Genomic DNA, 22,632 nt, shown 5'->3' with positions numbered 1-22,632 from the left:
CTACTGCCATCCAGATTGGAATCTGCCCATTCCAATCCACACTAAGTCAAAGCTGCCACTTTTGACAATAGTGTTGCTCTTCAAGCTTCAGTACCTTGTCTGCTTTCACTTCCAGATTAAGCAGAGCAAGTTATCACATGAGGTGTGACATCACACACATCCTTGGTAATCTCACCTTCCACCAAGAAAAACAACATGTTGGAAACACAATCAGCACAACAACAGTAATACTTTCCCCTTATCCAGGACAACACATGTTTCCTTGTACTTTGATGAATGGAAGACATAAGACGCATCTTCATGTCTTCAAGAGCGCACCCTCTGTTCAATTCCTCATTGAACACAATCTTTCTCAGTACTCAGACTTCATGCTCCCTTCATGGTTCTTTATTAATGTTGTATCACAATCAAAAACATTCAGCACACACAATCAACCAGCTTAGAGCACACACATCTTCTTGAGTCTTCAATCTTATCACCCTTCTGCCCAAGAGTAATTTAATCCAAGACAAGAGAAAAGCCAACTGCCACTTGTTGTCTTCCTCTTCTATCTGTTGATTACATCATCTACCTTGCATAAAACCAGAAAGTATCTCCCAAAGATCTCATCCAGAAACAGACAGGATGCCCGCTCTGATACCAATTGAAATTCTGGTATGACAGTCTCAGATGTCAAGCACGATGTTAAGACATCTAGCTGTGCAGATATATTATGCAGGGTATTACAACTGATCTCTTAAATTATCTTCTGACCATGATTAATCTGAGATCATACAAACTACAGAACCATTATAAACATTGCATCGCTGAATTATGCAGAGTCACCTCTGAACTGGTTCTGTTACAGACTGCTTAACAATTGAATACCGGATGTCATCCCTGATGTTGTGACATCGTATAATTAACACAGCAGAAAGTAAATAACACTCAGAATTGTTCACCCAGTTCGGTTCAAACAACCTACATCTGGGGGCATACCAAGCCAGGAGAGAAGTCCACTATCAGTAGTATTATTTTCTTACAAACAACCTCAGGTTTGCAGGCAACTGCCACAGTATACCTAATAACTACCCAATGATCCTTCTATCTAAGATACCACACTTAGATACGAGATATCACCATCTCTCTTCCTAGATCAATACTGTACCAGTTATTCTTCAAATAGAAGTTACACTTCCAGCACAATTATCCTAAGACTAAGAGCCGTAATACTCCCACCTTAGAACTATCTTGAAGTTGCTTAAAAGCTTCCTTCAAGAACAATACTCAACTCATACCTAATGGCTTAGAGTGAGAACAATAATTCTCTTACTTAACAGTTTCGAGAATAACAACACATCTCCTGCCTACGGGCTTTGAGATGGACAATGGTGACCTTCCCACAATCCGGGAGGTTCACTTATACAACAAACCCTAATGTCTACATTATGATCGTTAGGTTTACAAGGTTACAAAGAATCCTATATATAACCTAATTCTAGTTGGACTTGGGCTTGAAATCACAACACTCCTTGCTGTTACAAATCAGCAGATTTCTTCTGCTACAAGCAAGGTCTTTTAATCATAAGTTACCTAATTTATCTCCTAAATTAGTAACAGTTGAATCTTCAATCTTCAGATTTGATTCTTCAATATTCTGACTTGATTCTTTGACCTTTAAAACTGCGCCACATAGGATTCCATAAGGCTTTGTATCTTTAAAACCAAACTGAGCCTTTCTTCCTTAGTTCTGCAGGCGCGATGTCATGGTTGATGTCATGACATTACTTGTAACATCTTGCTTCAGTACCTGTTTTGAACTTATTAATATATGCAAGAGTACAATGTATTACATTCAGCTTCTTTTATGTTTTAGCCAAGCATGGATGCCAATAAGACAATAAACAAGTACTTTCAACTAGAATGGTAACTGTTATTGTAAGTGAACTCAATCAACGGAAGATAAGTATCCCACGAACCTCCTTGTTCAAGAACACACGCTCTCAACAAATCCTCTAATGACTGAATAGTCCTCTCGGTCTGACCATCAGTTTGTGGATGATACGCCGTACTCAACCTCAACTTAGAACCCAACGCCTCTTGCAAACTCTTCCAGAAATCGGAAGTAAATCTCGGATCTCTATCCGACACAATACACAAAGGAACACCATGCAACTTTACAATCACCCTGACATATATCTCTGCTAACTTCGCAATCAGGAATGTGATATTAATAGGTATAAAGTGTGCCGACTTCGTAAGCCTATCAACAATCACCCAAATCGAATCAAATCCTCTCAAGGTATTAGGTAATCCTGTTACAAAGTCCATTGAAATGCTATCCCATTTCCATTCTGGAACTTCTAACGGTTGCATCAACCCTGCAGGCTTTTGATGCTCAATCTTTGACTTCTGACAAGTCAAACAAGCATACACAAATTGTGCCACATCACGTTTCATACCAGGCCACCAAAACAAACTCTTCTAATCTTGATACATCTTTGTAGCTCCTGGATGAATACTCAAACTGCTTCTATGACTCTCTTCAAGAATCACTTTCTTAATCTCTTCATCATCAGGAATACAAATACGATCTCGGAATCTCAACACACCATGCGCATCTAACTTGAAATCATCCTTCTCAAGTCGATCGGTTCCTACCATCAAATCCACCAACTTCACATCTAGCTTCTGAGCCTCTTTGATATTGTAGAGAAAGTCATTGTTAATCTTTAACATTCCCAACATAACACTATGTGGTGTCACTTCACAAACTAAGCTCAAATCTCGAAACTGCTCAATCAACTCCAACTCCTTAGCCATCATAGCCGACATATGCAAGGTCTTTCGGCTTAAAGCATCGGCCACAACATTAGCTTTTCCGGGATGATAATTCAAACCGAAATCATAATCCTTCAATAATTCTAACCACCTTCGCTGCCTCATATTCAACTCTTTCTGATCAAAAAGGTACTTCAAACTCTTATGGTCACTAAACACTTCAAATCTAGAACCATAAAGATAATGTCTCCAAATTTTCAACACAAAGACCACTGCAGCCAACTCTAGATCATGCGTAGGATAATTCTTTTCATGAGTTCCCAACTGTCTAGACGCATAAGCCACCACTTTACCATTCTGCATAAGCACACCACCTAACCCCATCAGACAAGCATCACAGTACACAACAAAAGGCTCTCCCGGATTAGGCAAAGTCAAAACCGGAGCCGACGTCAACCTCTTCTTCAACTCATTGAAACTTTCTTCGCATCGAATATCCCACACAAAAGCTTTTCCCTTGCAAGTCAATCTTGTCAACGGAAGTGCCAATTTAGAAAATCCCTCGATAAACCGTCTATAGTAACCGGCTAAACCCAAGAAGCTTCTAATCTCAGTAGCTGACTTCGGAGCTTCCCATTGTAACACAGCATCAACTTTAGAAGGATCCACGACAATGCCATGACCAGAAATGACATGACCAAGGAAACTAACTTCATGCAACCAGAATTCACACTTAGACAACTTGGCATACAACTGCTTCTCTTTCAGAACTTGCAACACAATCCTCAGATGCTCTTCATGCTCTTCTTCAGATTTAGAGTAAATCAAAATGTCATCAATGAATACCACTACAAACCGATCCAAGTAAGTATGAAAAATACGGTTCATGTACTCCATGAACACTCCCGGCGCATTAGTAACACCGAAGGGCATCACCGAATACTCGTAGTGTCCATACCGAGTCCTGAACGCGGTCTTCTGAATATCATCTTCTTTTACTCTAATCTGGTGATATCCGGACCTCAAATCAATTTTAGAAAACACACTAGCACCCACCAATTGATCCATCAAGTCATCAATTCTTGGAAGCGGATACTTCTTCTTGATCGTCACTTTATTCAACTGCCGATAATCAACACAAAGTCTCATACTCCCATCTTTCTTCTTTACTAACAACACGGGTGCTCCCCACGGCGATACACTTGGTCTTACAAACTTTTTCTCAAGCAACTCTTCTAATTGCTTCTTCAATTCAGACAAATCAGATGCAGACATCCTGTACGGTGCCATAGAAACAGGTCTGGTACCAGGTACAAGATCAATCGCAAACTCAACTTCTCTTTCTGGAGGTACATCAGGAATTTCATCAGGAAACACATCAGGAAATTCTCGCACCACCTTTAACACGTCAATTCTAACTTGATTCTCAAAAGACAATGACGCCATCAATGAGAACATTTGTGCTTCGTCTTGCATCAATTGCCTCAACTGCTTACCAGTCAACAAACCAACTCCTTCTTCCTCGGGAGAAGAAAACCTCAAGGACTTGTTAAAACAGTTGATATGAACATAGTTATACTCTAACCAATTCATACCCAAGATTACATCTAATCCACTTAACGGCAAACAAATCAAGTCAACAACAAAGTCTTTGTCGAAGATCGACAAAGGACACTTTGAACACATCAAAGAAGTAGTCACCGATCCCTTAGCTGGAAGATCGACAACCATCTCTCCATTCATGGAAGACAACATAAGACCCAATCTTTCAACACAATCAGAAGCAATAAAACAATGAGTAGCACCAGTATCAATAATAGTGATTAAAGGAGTACTATTAATGAAACATATACCTCTAATGAGTCGGTCTCCACTAGCTGTAGGAGTCCCAGCTAAAGCAAACACCTTTCCACCGGATTGTGCCTTCTTCTTTGGACACTGGCTACCAATGTGTCCCTCTTCGTCACACGTGAAACATACCATGTCCTTATGCTTACAATCAGACATTGCATGTCCCATCTTACCACATCTGAAACACTTCCTCGCATCAGCAGTACAAGCATTGCTCTTATGACCAGGTTGACCACACTTGAAGCATACAATCCTAGCAGGAGCATCTCCCCCACTAGACCTCTGACCATGAGTAACTCTTTGTTTCCCTTTACCAGCATCATACGGTTTCCCACGGCTTTGTTGATTCTTGCCCCTTCTATCACTAACCATCTTGTGATGAGCATTACTATCTTCCTCAAAGATCCTACAACTGTCAACCAAATCAGAAAACAAACGGATCTTTTGGTACCCAACAGCCTTCTTGATATCCGAGCGTAACCCATTCTGAAACTTGATGCACTTAGAAAATTCAGCACCTTCGCCATCAAAGTGAGGATAGAACTTAATCAACTCAGTGAACTTGGCAGCATACTCGGTCACGGACTTGTTCCCTTGCGTCAACTCTAGGAATTCAATCTCTTTCTTACCCCGAACATCTTCAGGATAGTACTTCCTCAGAAATTCCCTACGGAACACATTCCAAGTGACTTCCTCACCTGAAAACTCCAACCTAGCAAGCGTCCCAACCACCAATCGTCAGCTTCCTTAGCCAGCATATGAGTGCCATATCTAACCTTCTGTGCAGGAGTACAATCCATAACACGGAAGATTCGCTCAAGCTCCTTCAACCAATCAAGAGCACCATCAGGGTCATGCGTACCCTTGAACACCGGCGGATTCTCCCTTTGGAAAGTGGCCAAACTACGAGATCCAGCATTCTCGTCAGCATTCGGTTGGTTCTGCATAGCCTGAGCCATCCCAGCCATAGCGTCACTACAACACAAAAACAATTTAGCACAAACAACAATACACGATTGTTAGACTACGCTACGACTCGACACTTGGCCGGACAAGACCGACCTGCTCTGATACCACTAATGTAACACCCCAAATCTACCCCAAACATTTATGCGGAAAAATCAGAGTATAAAAATTCTCAACAGAATCAGGATGTCACACATTCAACATAAACATAAACCTGTCATGCTTTTTAAACTAATACATAACACTATCAGGGTTGGAGTGAACAAAACTCATAACATATACCTCTACTTTTGAATATCATAGTATTCAAAGCATAACCCAAACTTAGATTCAACATGCAACAGATTCACAATGATTCAACAATTAAGACATAACATCTTTTGAATCATAAAAAGAAACAATACAAACAAATCCTCAAATACATCATAAGGTTCAATAAGCAAATAACAACATCAAGCAAGTGTTCATTTCCCCCCGAGTGCTACGTATCAGAGCAATGACACCCAAAACTCGACTATAAGCGGAAACAGCTACTCATCTGGATTACCTGCACGTTACCCACGTGGAGGCAACATTCAAACAGAAAGGGTGAGATATCAAACTATATAAATAGGATTATGATAAATCATATATTAGGTAAGGAATATAAATGAATCACCGTTTCACACAACATCAACATAAACAACACAAAGAACATCATTAAAGAATAGTCTTGATATCAACACATCGACATCTTCAACAAACCAACACATAAGCATCACAATGCATAGACAACAACTTCAACCAACAACAACTAACAAAGATTCGAATGCGACTCAACTATGCATATGCATGTGGTACCATTGGAGTAAAACTCCCAACTTAGAACATTGCCAGTAATTCCGAGGCATAAGGCAAAGCCTTCAACACGGTCACATATCAACATCACACCGTTCAACTTTATGTTATGTTATGCTATGCGGCAACATACAACGACCACGATTCGACAACGAAATAACAATAATACAACAACGGTCACATATCAACAATCACACCGTTCAACTTTAGCCAAAGGCTCACAACACAATCTTAGCAATTCATAGCGTTATATACACAATATCAAAATTTGCTATAATTCATACTATGAGGCTATTCACATAAGAACACACAAAATAATCATATTGAAAAATCAAACTATTAACCGCGACAAAAGCATCCAAAGCAAAATCACAATTTTCGGTAAATTCTCAAAATAATCGCAATATGTCAATATACCAAGTAAGCCAAACAACTTCCAAATTAACATCTAACCAATTAGATATCGTTAATTATAAAAAAAACATTATTGACTTAATAATATTTTGTTCTCAACTCAAACATTCAATTACAAACAAATTCTCAAGATAGCGTAATTTATCGGCAAATAATTGATCCAATTCCAAATTTATTTCAATCAATTAAACTTATTGAAATTAATTCAACTAATTAATCTTACACTATACTAATTCAATTCACTTCAATTTCATTTTCCATTATATATTATCTAACAGGGCATATATATTGAAAACAGGAAAGAAAATAAAAGAGTAGCACTCAATGTGCTGTAGCATGAAACGAAGCATCATAGCTTAAGGGGGTGTTCCATTTCCATTTTATGACATCATGCAATTTCATGGAGTAGAAGTGAATACCATGATATTTCATTCTTAAGTAGCAGTAAGTGACATGGTAATAAACAGGGTACGTTGGAAAATAGCAACACCATATATGAACAGCACATAGTGAAATATATATATGAAAGAAAAAGCTCACGAAAGCATAAACGCCATTGGTATAAATATTCAAATTTCAATGCACAACAACAGCAATTTCAACAGTAGCAGAAAATAAAATTAACACAACACAATGAAAATCTATACCCTAAACCCACATAAAATTCATCATATTCCCATTTAGGTAGTAAGAATCCCCCCTTACCTTGGATTGAGTGCAGCTCTAAGAAGTTTCAATGGAAAAATTTGGAGAAAATGACACTTTAGAGCAACACTTTGGGTCTCCTCTTCAAACCCTAACCCCCTTTTCTTTCTCTCCCTCGGTTTCCTCTTCTTTTTCTTTTTCAGACCACACTATCTCTCTACCTCTCTTCTACTTCTATTTTAAAAAAAATAAACTATGTTAATATTAAATACACAAATGGGCCTAACAAAATATACCCCCTTAATACTTAGAGATGTCATTAATTAAGCCCAATATTATTTCCACACTTAATATAAAAATAATATTTCCACTAAAAATTCATTAAAATAAAATCCGACTATTTTAATATACCGACTTATTACTCAGTGTCTCATATTTCCGGTCTAAACTTAATTACTCAGAAAATTCCCAAAATGCTAAATATTAGTTCATAAATATTTCTAATACTAAAAATATTAAAATTATCGATTAAATGTCGATCCGCTATCCCGAACTAATACCGACTAAATCGCCCCAAAACGCAAAAATTTCAGAAAACATCATAAATGTCTAAATTAAGCAAATAATTATTTTTCCGGGCGTTACAACTCTCCCCCACTAGAATATTTTCGTCCTCGAAAATAGAAATTTACGTGATTCAAATAACTCGGGATAGGAATCTCGCATCTTGCTCTCTAATTCCCATGTCAAGCTTTCACCAGCAGCTCCTAACCAGACAACTTTCACCAAAGTAATCTCTTTACCTCTTAGAATCTTCATCTCACGATCCACAATTCGCACAGGCATCGTCTCCACTGTGAGATTATCACGCACTTGCACATCGTCCATCTGAATCACATGAGACGGATCGGAAACATACTTTCGGAGTTGTGACACATGAAACACATCGTGCAAATTAGCAAGATTTGGCGGTAACGCCACACGGTAAGCAACTCTCCCAACTCGATCTGATATTTGATACGGACCAATAAAACGAGGAGTGAGCTTTTTAGACTTCAGAGCTCGCCCAACACCAGTCACAGGTGTGACCCTCAAAAATACATGATCACCAGCTTGGAATTCCAAATCTTTCCTTCTCTTGTCATGGTAACTTTTCTGCCTACTTTGAGAAGCTTTCATCTTATCTCGAATAAGCTTCACTTTCTCAGTAGTCTCCCTAACAATCTCGGGTCCAAGTACCACACTCTCACCCGATTCATGCCAACACAACGGAGTCCTACACCTCCTACCATACAACGCCTCAAAAGGTGTCATCCCAATACTAGAATGGTAACTGTTATTGTAAGTGAACTCAATCAACGGAAGATAAGTATCCCACGAACCTCCTTGTTCAAGAACACACGCTCTCAACAAATCCTCTAATGACTGAATAGTCCTCTCGGTCTGACCATCAGTTTGTGGATGATACGCCGTACTCAACCTCAACTTAGAACCCAACGCCTCTTGCAAACTCTTCCAGAAATCGGAAGTAAATCTCGGATCTCTATCCGACACAATACACAAAGGAACACCATGCAACTTTACAATCACCCTGACATATATCTCTGCTAACTTCGCAATCGGGAATGTGATATTAATAGGTATAAAGTGTGCCGACTTCGTAAGCCTATCAACAATCACCCAAATCGAATCAAATCCTCTCAAGGTATTAGGTAATCCTGTTACAAAGTCCATTGAAATGCTATCCCATTTCCATTCTGGAACTTCTAACGGTTGCATCAACCCTGCAGGCTTTTGATGCTCAATCTTTGACTTTTGACAAGTCAAACAAGCATACACAAACTGTGCCACATCACGTTTCATACCAGGCCACCAAAACAAACTCTTCAAATCTTGATACATCTTTGTAGCTCCTGGATGAATACTCAAACTGCTTCTATGACTCTCTTCAAGAATCACTTTCTTAATCTCTTCATCATCAGGAATACAAATACGATCTCGGAATCTCAACACACCATGCGCATCTAACTTGAAATCATCCTTCTCAAGTCGATCGGTTCCTACCATCAAATCCACCAACTTCACATCTAGCTTCTGAGCCTCTTTGATATTGTAGAGAAAGTCATTGTTAATCTTTAACATTCCCAACATAACACTATGTGGTGTCACTTCACAAACTAAGCTCAAATCTCGAAACTGCTCAATCAACTCCAACTCCTTAGCCATCATAGCCGACATATGCAAGGTCTTTCGGCTTAAAGCATCGGCCACAACATTAGCTTTTCCGGGATGATAATTCAAACCGAAATCATAATCCTTCAATAATTCTAACCACCTTCGCTGCCTCATATTCAACTCTTTCTGATCAAAAAGGTACTTCAAACTCTTATGGTCACTAAACACTTCAAATCTAGAACCATAAAGATAATGTCTGCAAATTTTCAACACAAAGACCACTGCAGCCAACTCTAGATCATGCGTAGGATAATTCTTTTCATGAGTTCTCAACTGTCTAGACGCATAAGCCACCACTTTACCATTCTGCATAAGCACACCACCTAACCCCATCAGACAAGCATCACAGTACACAACAAAAGGCTCTCCCGGATTAGGCAAAGTCAAAACTGGAGCCGACGTCAACCTCTTCTTCAACTCATTGAAACTTTCTTCGCATCGAATATCCCACACAAAAGCTTTTCCCTTGCAAGTCAATCTTGTCAACGGAAGTGCCAATTTAGAAAATCCCTCGATAAATCGTCTATAGTAACCGGCTAAACCCAAGAAGCTTCTAATCTCAGTAGCTGACTTCGGAGCTTCCCATTGTAACACAACATCAACTTTAGAAGGATCCACGGCAATGCCATGACCAGAAATGACATGACCAAGGAAACTAACTTCATGCAACCAGAATTCACACTTAGACAACTTGGCATACAACTGCTTCTCTTTCAGAACTTGCAACACAATCCTCAGATGCTCTTCATGCTCTTCTTCAGATTTAGAGTAAATCAAAATGTCATCAATGAATACCACTACAAACCGATCCAAGTAAGTATGAAAAATACGGTTCATGTACTCCATGAACACTCCCGGCGCATTAGTAACACCGAAGGGCATCACCGAATACTCGTAGTGTCCATACCGAGTCCTGAACGCGGTCTTCTGAATATCATCTTCTTTTACTCTAATCTGGTGATATCCGGACCTCAAATCAATTTTAGAAAACACACTAGCACCCACCAATTGATCCATCAAGTCATCAATTCTTGGAAGCGGATACTTCTTCTTGATCGTCACTTTATTCAACTGCCGATAATCAACACAAAGTCTCATACTCCCATCTTTCTTCTTTACTAACAACACGGGTGCTCCCCACGGCGATACACTTGGTCTTACAAACTTTTTCTCAAGCAACTCTTCTAATTGCTTCTTCAATTCAGACAACTCAGATGCAGACATCCTGTACGGTGCCATAGAAACAGGTCTGGTACCAGGTACAAGATCAATCGCAAACTCAACTTCTCTTTCTGGAGGTACATCAGGAATTTCATCAGGAAACACATCAGGAAATTCTCGCACCACCTTTAACACGTCAATTCTAACTTGATTCTCAAAAGACAATGACGCCATCAATGAGAACATTTGTGCTTCGTCTTGCATCAATTGCCTCAACTGCTTACCAGTCAACAAACCAACTCCTTCTTCCTCGGGAGAAGAAAACCTCAAGGACTTGTTAAAACAGTTGATATGAATATAGTTATACTCTAACCAATTCATACCCAAGATTACATCTAATCCACTTAACGGCAAACAAATCAAGTCAACAACAAAGTCTTTGTCGAAGATCGACAAAGGACACTTTGAACACATCAAAGAAGTAGTCACCGATCCCTTAGCTGGAAGATCGACAACCATCTCTCCATTCATGGAAGACAACATAAGACCCAATCTTTCAACACAATCAGAAGCAATAAAACAATGAGTAGCACCAGTATCAATAATAGTGATTAAAGGAGTACTATTAATGAAACATATACCTCTGATGAGTCGGTCTCCACTAGCTGTAGGAGTCCCAGCTAAAGCAAACACCTTTCCACCGGATTGTGCCTTCTTCTTTGGACACTGGCTACCAATGTGTCCCTCTTCGTCACACGTGAAACATACCATGTCCTTATGCTTACAATCAGACATTGCATGTCCCATCTTACCACATCTGAAACACTTCCTCGCATCTGCAGTACAAGCATTGCTCTTATGACCAGGTTGACCACACTTGAAGCATACAATCCTAGCAGGAGCATCTCCCCCACTAGACCTCTGACCATGAGTAACTCTTTGTTTCCCTTTACCAGCATCATACGGTTTCCCACGGCTTTGTTGATTCTTGCCCCTTCTATCACTAACCATCTTGTGATGAGCATTACTATCTTCCTCAAAGATCCTACAACTGTCAACCAAATCAGAAAACAAACGGATCTTTTGGTACCCAACAGCCTTCTTGATATCCGAGCGTAACCCATTCTGAAACTTGATGCACTTAGAAAATTCAGCACCTTCGCCATCAAAGTGAGGATAGAACTTAATCAACTCAGTGAACTTGGCAGCATACTCGGTCACGGACTTGTTCCCTTGCGTCAACTCTAGGAATTCTATCTCTTTCTTACCCCGAACATCTTCAGGATAGTACTTCCTCAGAAATTCCCTACGGAACACATTCCAAGTGACTTCCTCACCTGAAAACTCCAACCTAGCAAGCGTCTCCAACCACCAATCGTCAGCTTCCTTAGCCAGCATATGAGTGCCATATCTAACCTTCTGTGCAGGAGTACAATCCATAACACGGAAGATTCGCTCGAGCTCCTTCAACCAATCAAGAGCACCATCAGGGTCATGCGTACCCTTGAACACCGGCGGATTCTCCCTTTGGAAAGTGGCCAAACTACGAGATCCAGCATTCTCGTCAGCATTCGGTTGGTTCTGCATAGCCTGAGCCATCCCAGCCATAGCGTCACTACAACACAAAAACAATTTAGCACAAACAACAATACACGATTGTTAGACTACACTACGACTCGACACTTGGCCGGACAAGACCGACCTGCTCTGATACCACTAATGTAACACCCCAAATCTACCCCAAACATTTATGCGGAAAAATCAGAGTATAAAAATTCTCAACAGAATCAGGATGTCACACATTCAACATAAACATAAACCTGTCATGCTTTTTAAACTAATACATAACACTATCAGGGTTGGAGTGAACAAAACTCATAACATATACCTCTACTTTTGAATATCATAGTATTCAAAGCATAACCCAAACTTAGATTCAACATGCAACAGATTCACAATGATTCAACAATTAAGACATAACATCTTTTGAATCATAAAAAGAAACAATACAAACAAATCCTCAAATACATCATAAGGTTCAATAAGCAAATAACAACATCAAGCAAGTGTTCATTTCCCCCCGAGTGCTACGTATCAGAGCAATGACACCCAAAACTCGACTATAAGCGGAAACAGCTACTCATCTGGATTACCTGCACGTTACCCACGTGGAGGCAACATTCAAACAGAAAGGGTGAGATATCAAACTATATAAATAGGATTATGATAAATCATATATTAGGTAAGGAATATAAATGAATCACCGTTTCACACAACATCAACATAAACAACACAAAGAACATCATTAAAGAATAGTCTTGATATCAACACATCGACATCTTCAACAAACCAACACATAAGCATCACAATGCATAGACAACAACTTCAACCAACAACAACTAACAAAGATTCGAATGCGACTCAACTATGCATATGCATGTGGTACCATTTGAGTAAAACTCCCAACTTAGAACATTGCAAGTAATTCCTAGGCATAAGGCAAAGCCTTCAACACGGTCACATATCAACATCACACTGTTCAACTTTATGTTATGTTATGCTATGCGGCAACATACAACGACCACGATTCGACAACGAAATAACAATAATACAACAACGGTCACATATCAACAATCACACCGTTCAACTTTAGCCAAAGGCTCACAACACAATCTTAGCAATTCATAGCGTTATATACACAATATCAAAATTTGCTATAATTCATACTATGAGGCTATTCACATAAGAACACACAAAATAATCATATTGAAAAATCAAACTATTAACCGCGACAAAAGCATCCAAAGCAAAATCACAATTTTCGGTAAATTCTCAAAATAATCGCAATATGTCAATATACCAAGTAAGCCAAACAACTTCCAAATTAACATCTAACCAATTAGATATCGTTAATTATAAAAAAAAAACATTATTGACTTAATAATATTTTGTTCTCAACTCAAACATTCAATTACAAACAAATTCTCAAGATAGCGTAATTTATCGGCAAATAATTGATCCAATTCCAAATTTATTTCAATCAATTAAACTTATTGAAATTAATTCAACTAATTAATCTTACACTATACTAATTCAATTCACTTCAATTTCATTTTCCATTATATATTATCTAACAGGGCATATATATTGAAAACAGGAAAGAAAATAAAAGAGTAGCACTCAATGTGCTGTAGCATGAAACGAAGCATCATAGCTTAAGGGGGTGTTCCATTTCCATTTTATGACATCATGCAATTTCATGGAGTAGAAGTGAATACCATGATATTTCATTCTTAAGTAGCAGTAAGTGACATGGTAATAAACAGGGTACGTTGGAGAATAGCAACACCATATATGAACAACACGTAGTGAAATATATATATGAAAGAAAAAGCTCACGAAAGCATAAACGCCATTGGTATAAATATTCAAATTTCAATGCACAACAACAGCAATTTCAACAGTAGCAGAAAATAAAATTAACACAACACAATGAAAATCTATACCCTAAACCCACATAAAATTCATCATATTCCCATTTAGGTAGTAAGAATCCCCCCTTACCTTGGATTGAGTGCAGCTCTAAGAAGTTTCAATGGAAAAATTTGGAGAAAATGACACTTTAGAGCAACACTTTGGGTCTCCTCTTCAAACCCTAACCCCCTTTTCTTTCTCTCCCTCTGTTTCCTCTTCTTTTTCTTTTTCAGACCACACTATCTCTCTACCTCTCTTCTACTTCTATTTTAAAAAAAATAAACTATGTTAATATTAAATACACAAATGGGCCTAACAAAATATACCCCCTTAATACTTAGAGATGTCATTAATTAAGCCCAATATTATTTCCACACTTAATATAAAAATAATATTTCCACTAAAAATTCATTAAAATAAAATCCGACTATTTTAATATACCGACTTATTACTCAGTGTCTCATATTTCCGGTCTAAACTTAATTACTCAGAAAATTCCCAAAATGCTAAATATTAGTTCATAAATATTTCTAATACTAAAAATATTAAAATTATCGATTAAATGTCGATCCGCTATCCCGAACTAATACCGATTAAATCGCCCCAAAATGCAAAAATTTCAGAAAACATCATAAATGTCTAAATTAAGCAAATAATTATTTTTCCGGGCGTTACAACTCTCCCCCACTAGAATATTTTCGTCCTCGAAAATAGAAATTTACCTGATTCAAATAACTCGGGATAGGAATCTTGCATCTTGCTCTCTAATTCCCATGTCAAGCTTTCACCAGCAGCTCCTAACCAGACAACGTTCACCAAAGTAATCTCTTTACCTCTTAGAATCTTCATCTCACGATCCACAATTCGCACAGGCATCGTCTCCACTGTGAGATTATCACACACTTGCACATCGTCCATCTGAATCACATGAGACGGATCGGAAACATACTTTCAGAGTTGTGACACATGAAACACATCGTGCAAATTAGCAAGATTTGGCGGTAACGCCACACGGTAAGCAACTCTCCCAACTCGATCTGATATTTGATACGGACCAATAAAACGAGGAGTGAGCTTTTTAGACTTCAGAGCTCGCCCAACACCAGTCACAGGTGTGACCCTCAAAAATACATGATCACCAGCTTGGAATTCCAAATCTTTCCTTCTCTTGTCATGGTAACTTTTCTGCCTACTTTGAGAAGCTTTCATCTTATCTCGAATAAGCTTCACTTTCTCAGTAGTCTCCCTAACAATCTCGGGTCCAAGTACCACACTCTCACTCGATTCATGCCAACACAACGGAGTCCTACACCTCCTACCATACAACGCCTCAAAAGGTGTCATCCCAATACTAGAATGGTAATTGTTATTGTAAGTGAACTCAATCAACGGAAGATAAGTATCCCACGAACCTCCTTGTTCAAGAACACACGCTCTCAACAAATCCTCTAATGACTGAATAGTCCTCTCGGTCTGACCATCAGTTTGTGGATGATACGCCGTACTCAACCTCAACTTAGAACCCAACGCCTCTTGCAAACTCTTCCAGAAATCGGAAGTAAATCTCGGATCTCTATCCGACACAATACACAAAGGAACACCATGCAACTTTACAATCACCCTGACATATATCTCTGCTAACTTCGCAATCGGGAATGTGATATTAATAGGTATAAAGTGTGCCGACTTCGTAAGCCTATCAACAATCACCCAAATCGAATCAAATCCTCTCAAGGTATTAGGTAATCCTGTTACAAAGTCCATTGAAATGCTATCCCATTTCCATTCTGGAACTTCTAACGGTTGCATCAACCCTGCAGGCTTTTGATGCTCAATCTTTGACTTCTGACAAGTCAAACAAGCATACACAAACTGTGCCACATCACGTTTCATACCAGGCCACCAAAACAAACTCTTCAAATCTTGATACATCTTTGTAGCTCCTGGATGAATACTCAAACTGCTTCTATGACTCTCTTCAAGAATCACTTTCTTAATCTCTTCATCATCAGGAATACAAATACGATCTCGGAATCTCAACACACCATGCGCATCTAACTTGAAATCATCCTTCTCAAGTCGATCGGTTCCTACCATCTAATCCACCAACTTCACATCTAGCTTCTGAGCCTCTTTGATATTGTAGAGAAAGTCATTGTTAATCTTTAATATTCCCAACATAACACTATGTGGTGTCACTTCACAAACTAAGCTCAAATCTCGAAACTGCTCAATCAACTCCAACTCCTTAGCCATCATAGCCGACATATGCAAGGTCTTTCGGCTTAAAGCATCGGCCACAACATTAGCTTTTCCGGGATGATAATTCAAACCGAAATCATAATCCTTCAATAATTCTAACCACCTTCGCTGCCTCATATTCAACTCTTTCTGATCAAAAAGGTACTTCAAACTCTTATGGTCACTAAACACTTCAAATCTAGAACCATAAAGATAATGTCTCCAAATTTTCAACACAAAGACCACTGCAGCCAACTCTAGATCATGCGTAGGATCATTCTTTTCATGAGTTCTCAACTGTCTAGACGCATAAGCCACCACTTTACCATTCTGCATAAGCACACCACCTAACCCCATCAGACAAGCATCACAGTACACAACAAAAGGCTCTCCCGGATTAGGCAAAGTCAAAACCGGAGCCGACGTCAACCTCTTCTTCAACTCATTGAAACTTTCTTCGCATCGAATATCCCACACAAAAGCTTTTCCCTTGCAAGTCAATCTTGTCAACGGAAGTGCCAATTTAGAAAATCCCTCGATAAATCGTCTATAGTAACCGGCTAAACCCAAGAAGCTTCTAATCTCAGTAGCTGACTTCGGAGCTTCCCATTGTAACACAGCATCAACTTTAGAAGGATCCACGGCAATGCCATGACCAGAAATGACATGACCAAGGAAACTAACTTCATGCAACCAGAATTCACACTTAGACAACTTGGCATACAACTGCTTCTCTTTCAGAACTTGCAACACAATCCTCAGATCACTACAACACGGAAGGCCTACGAAAGCGCTTATTTTGGCCTTTAAAAGCGCTTAAAAGCGCTGTGAAAGCCAGCGATGGCGTAGGTAACAAAAGCGCTTCTGAAAGCGCTCTGGTAGACCCCCCCTTTAAGAGCGCTTTTTCCAGAAAAGCGCTCTGGTATCCCCCCCTATGAGAGCGCTTTTCTGGAAAAAGCGCTCTGGTAGCCCCCCCTATAAGAGCGTTTTTCCAAAAGCGCTTTCGTATGTTGCGTTTTTTTTTTTATTTTTTATGCTTTTTTTTTAATCTTTGGCAGCGCTTTTACTAAAAAGCACTTTCGTAGGTGTTTTTAGTAAACCTATTATTTTTATAAATTCTAATATTTTGAAATATCTCAAATTCTCACAAATATTTTGAGAAATACATTTATTATATTAAACAAATAAAAATTAAAAAAATACATTTAATATGAAACATTTTATGAATTGAATCTATAAGTATTGCATATATTTATTATCAAATACAAATAAAACATCACTAATTTTATAAGTGCTCTAGAAGCTAAGTTTACAATCAAATTCTCAAAACACAAAATACAATATATATATATATATATATATATATATATATATATATATATATATATATACTGATTTGCTCCCTAAGAAAACTAGTTCTCTCCAGCCGAACGTGACTCCTCGATGGCCATAATTGACTTTCCAACAATGCACAATTGTCAATCTTCACCATGTACATCTTCACTAGAGTTCTAATAAGCCTTTTCAAAGCCAATACGGGTAGTAGAGTCATTGTTTTACATTTCAAGAGTAAAAGCATAGAAAACAATACCTTTCTCGCAATTCCCGAATCAAGCATCCATGCAGGAGGAATAAACTATAAGATTCTTGGTCAATTATTAAATGACAAAAAATATCATAACTTGGCTGCCAAAGTTTAAACTCATAATAAGATACACTAAACAACCAAATGAAACAAAACCAAAAACATAAAAAATGAGATTTTAGCTTAACTTGAGCATAAAAACATATTGAAATTTATACGAGAATGAAGTGTGTCAATCACTCATCAACATAAAGAATCAATGATAGTTTTTAAAATATGAACCATGATTCTTTATTGAATAATTTTAACAACAAAGCAAAATTTTATACTATTGTATAAAAGTAAAAGACAATAATGTTGAATTTTAACAAAAGAACTTTCAATATAGTAGTTTCTTAAAGCACACATTAATTACCGTGATTATCAAATATAATTATATAGCAGTGAACCAACATATAATTAGCTTTGAACTTTCAATGTGTATCTCAATTGATAAGAAAGTATATTACAATAACAGCTTAAACATCAAGAAAGAATGGAAAATAGACAAAGAAAGAAGTTAAGATTGCTCACCGGAAAGCATTAATGCATCAGTGTGTTTTCTCACTACCTTAAGAAACATTTTCTACTTCAGCTCCGATACTCAATCACGAGTTCAAGTAGCTGAGAGGCCACAATACAGTTTAGTCTTGACTATCAAAAAAATATGAAACATAGTTATTAAAATCACACTATTGCATTACTATAGCCGCAAAAGGGCTTCACAAAGTACCCTTTGGCTGCATTTTAATGCACCATATCGTGCTTCCGTGCTATTTCTGCTCATAGCTACCAAAAACACAGAAGTCGCCACATAATAGATGGAGCAATACCAGAGGCTTTTTTTTTAAGGGATAAAAGGGCATATTTCATCAAGAACTAAAACCAAAAAAACAATTAAGTCATCTCTAGAGATCTATAAGAAACCCTTTGATTTGTTCCACTTTAACAAATCTCAGTTTCACATATATAATAATAAACAATATCAATTTCCACTTAAAAGGAAAACGAGAATCAAATCCAATTCCAACCCAATAAAATTCAAACTATCGACTATAACTCTTCTTCAAAAACAATAATACAATTATAAAATCAAACAATAGTAATAATTATTATTACTATTAAAAAAATGAGTATAAAGAAAATGGGACACACACCTCTTATCATATGGTCTGAACTTTGAACCTAGTATGAGAAGCTGAAGCTTGAAATAAGAATAAGGGTTTCCCCTTTGTTTCTGAGTTCCACATTTGTAAAAAGTAGGAGAAATAAACATGAAATGAGAAACCGAATGTTGAGAATCAAATTGAAAAAAGGCATTTTTTCCATTTTTGAATTGAAGAATCTTACCTTAATTTTTATGATGGAGATGCCAGATCTGAACAACTACAACCAAGTGAGGTTTGGGAATTTCGTGCGTCTGAACAACAACAGTGAAATGAGAGACATCGAACCCTAATAATCAATTATGGAAAGACGGCTAACCCTTAAAATCAGTAAGGGAGAGATGGCGAAAGATGTAAGGTTGATGGTGGCGGAAGCAAAGATAGGGTTAAGAGAAGAAGACAAAGACGAAGAAGGATACCGGAGCAGCGAACAGAGACGAAGAAGGATACGGAGACGGCGACGGCGAACGGTTTGAAGAAGAAGCTCTGAGTTTGTTTTGTTAATTTGGAGAAGAAGCTGAGTTCGTTTCGTGAAAATACGCCCAAATAGAATACTGAATCTGTTCGTTTCTTTTTTTTATTTTAATTAAAATGCCTACGAAAGCGCTTTGTAGAAAAGCGCCCTCGTACCCCCCCCCCCTTTACCAGCGCTTTTAGAAAAGCGCTCTCGTACCCCCCCCCCCTTTACCAGCGCTTTTAAGAAGCGCTCTCGTACCCCCCCCCCCCCTTTACCAGCGCTTTTAACAAAGCGCTCTCGTATCCCCCCCTTTAGCAGCGCTTTCAAAAAGCGCTCTCGTACCCCACCCCTTTACCAGCGTTTTTTTCACCTGTTTTATAGTTTTGTTTTTAGCGCAACCCTATAGCAGCGCTTTTCATAAAAGCGCTTTCGTAGATGCGCTGCTAAAAGACAAATTTGGCGTAGTGGATGCTCTTCATGCTCTTCTTCAGATTTAGAGTAAATCAAAATGTCATCAATGAATACCACTACAAACCGATCCAAGTAAGTATGAAAAATACGGTTCATGTACTCCATGAACACTCCCGGCGCATTAGTAACACCGAAGGGCATCACCGAATACTCGTAGTGTCCATACCGAGTCCTGAACGCGGTCTTCTGAATATCATCTTATTTTACTCTAATCTGGTGATATCCGGACCTCAAATCAATTTTAGAAAACACACTAGCACCCACCAATTGATCCATCAAGTCATCAATTCTTGGAAGCGGATACTTGTTCTTGATCGTCACTTTATTCAACTGCCGATAATCAACACAAAGTCTCATACTCCCATCTTTCTTCTTTACTAACAACACGGGTGCTCCCCACGGCGATACACTTGGTCTTACAAACTTTTTCTCAAGCAACTCTTCTAATTGCTTCTTCAATTCAGACAACTCAGATGCAGACATCCTGTACGGTGCCATAGAAACAGGTCTGGTACCAGGTACAAGATCAATCGCAAACTCAACTTCTCTTTCTGGAGGTACATCAGGAATTTCATCAGGAAACACATCAGGAAATTCTCGCACCACCTTTAACTCGTCAATTCTAACTTGATTCTCAAAAGACAATGACGCCATCAATGAGAACATTTGTGCTTCGTCTTGCATCAATTGCCTCAACTGCTTACCAGTCAACAAACCAACTCCTTCTTCCTCGGGAGAAGAAAACCTCAAGGACTTGTTAAAACAGTTGATATGAATATAGTTATACTCTAACCAATTCATACCCAAGATTACATCTAATCCACTTAACGGCAAACAAATCAAGTCAACAACAAAGTCTTTGTCGAAGATCGACAAAGGACACTTTGAACACATCAAAGAAGTAGTCACCGATCCCTTAGCTGGAAGATCGACAACCATCTCTCCATTCATGGAAGACAACATAAGACCCAATCTTTCAACACAATCAGAAGCAATAAAACAATGAGTAGCACCAGTATCAATAATAGTGATTAAAGGAGTACTATTAATGAAACATATACCTCTGATGAGTCGGTCTCCACTAGCTGTAGGAGTCCCAGCTAAAGCAAACACCTTTCCACCGGATTGTGCCTTCTTCTTTGGACACTGGCTACCAATGTGTCCCTCTTCGTCACACGTGAAACATACCATGTCCTTATGCTTACAATCAGACATTGCATGTCCCATCTTACCACATCTGAAACACTTCCTCGCATCTGCAGTACAAGCATTGCTCTTATGACCAGGTTGACCACACTTGAAGCATACAATCCTAGCAGGAGCATCTCCCCCACTAGACCTCTGACCATGAGTAACTCTTTGTTTCCCTTTACCAGCATCATACGGTTTCCCACGACTTTGTTGATTCTTGCCCCTTCTATCACTAACCATCTTGTGATGAGCATTACTATCTTCCTCAAAGATCCTACAACTGTCAACCAAATCAGAAAACAAACGGATCTTTTGGTACCCAACAGCCTTCTTGATATCCGAGCGTAACCCATTCTGAAACTTGATGCACTTAGAAAATTCAGCACCTTCGCCATCAAAGTGAGGATAGAACTTAATCAACTCAGTGAACTTGGCAGCATACTCGGTCACGGACTTGTTCCCTTGCGTCAACTCTAGGAATTCTATCTCTTTCTTACCCCGAACATCTTCAGGATAGTACTTCCTCAGAAATTCCCTACGGAACACATTCCAAGTGACTTCCTCACCTGAAAACTCCAACCTAGCAAGCGTCTCCAACCACCAATCGTCAGCTTCCTTAGCCAGCATATGAGTGCCATATCTAACCTTCTGTGCAGGAGTACAATCCATAACACGGAAGATTCGCTCGAGCTCCTTCAACCAATCAAGAGCACCATCAGGGTCATGCGTACCCTTGAACACCGGCGGATTCTCCCTTTGGAAAGTGGCCAAACTACGAGATCCAGCATTCTCGTCAGCATTCGGTTGGTTCTGCATAGCCTGAGCCATCCCAGCCATAGCGTCACTACAACACAAAAACAATTTAGCACAAACAACAATACACGATTGTTAGACTACACTACGACTCGACACTTGGCCGGACAAGACCGACCTGCTCTGATACCACTAATGTAACACCCCAAATCTACCCCAAACATTTATGCGGAAAAATCAGAGTATAAAAATTCTCAACAGAATCAGGATGTCACACATTCAACATAAACATAAACCTGTCATGCTTTTTAAACTAATACATAACACTATCAGGGTTGGAGTGAACAAAACTCATAACATATACCTCTACTTTTGAATATCATAGT

General features: G+C 38.7%; 2 protein-coding genes across 2 annotated transcripts; both read right to left on the bottom strand.

The window, feature by feature from the left end:
- Positions 1-3,987: 3,987 nt before the first annotated feature.
- Positions 3,988-5,579, bottom strand: LOC131604338 (uncharacterized; the record flags this gene model as incomplete). Its single annotated transcript, XM_058876784.1, has 2 exons — positions 5,344-5,579; positions 3,988-5,266 (listed from the first exon to the last, which is right to left on the bottom strand). Coding segments are annotated over exons 1-2 (1,515 nt in total), but the record flags the coding sequence as incomplete, so codon positions are not given.
- A 321-nt stretch (positions 5,580-5,900) lies between these two features.
- On the bottom strand, positions 5,901-12,477 carry LOC131604337 (uncharacterized). Its single transcript, XM_058876783.1, has 2 exons — positions 11,511-12,477; positions 5,901-6,124 (listed from the first exon to the last, which is right to left on the bottom strand). Exons 1-2 carry the CDS (start codon positions 12,475-12,477, stop codon positions 6,108-6,110), a joined length of 984 nt encoding a protein of 327 aa, XP_058732766.1. The 3' UTR covers positions 5,901-6,107.
- Positions 12,478-22,632: the final 10,155 nt, after the last annotated feature.

Source organism: Vicia villosa, linkage group LG5 (genome assembly GCF_029867415.1).
Source record: "Vicia villosa cultivar HV-30 ecotype Madison, WI linkage group LG5, Vvil1.0, whole genome shotgun sequence".
Classification (NCBI taxonomy): Eukaryota; Viridiplantae; Streptophyta; class Magnoliopsida; order Fabales; family Fabaceae; genus Vicia; species Vicia villosa.
The sequence above is the reverse complement of the archived record's forward strand: the minus strand, read 5'-3'. Positions and strand labels throughout refer to the sequence as shown.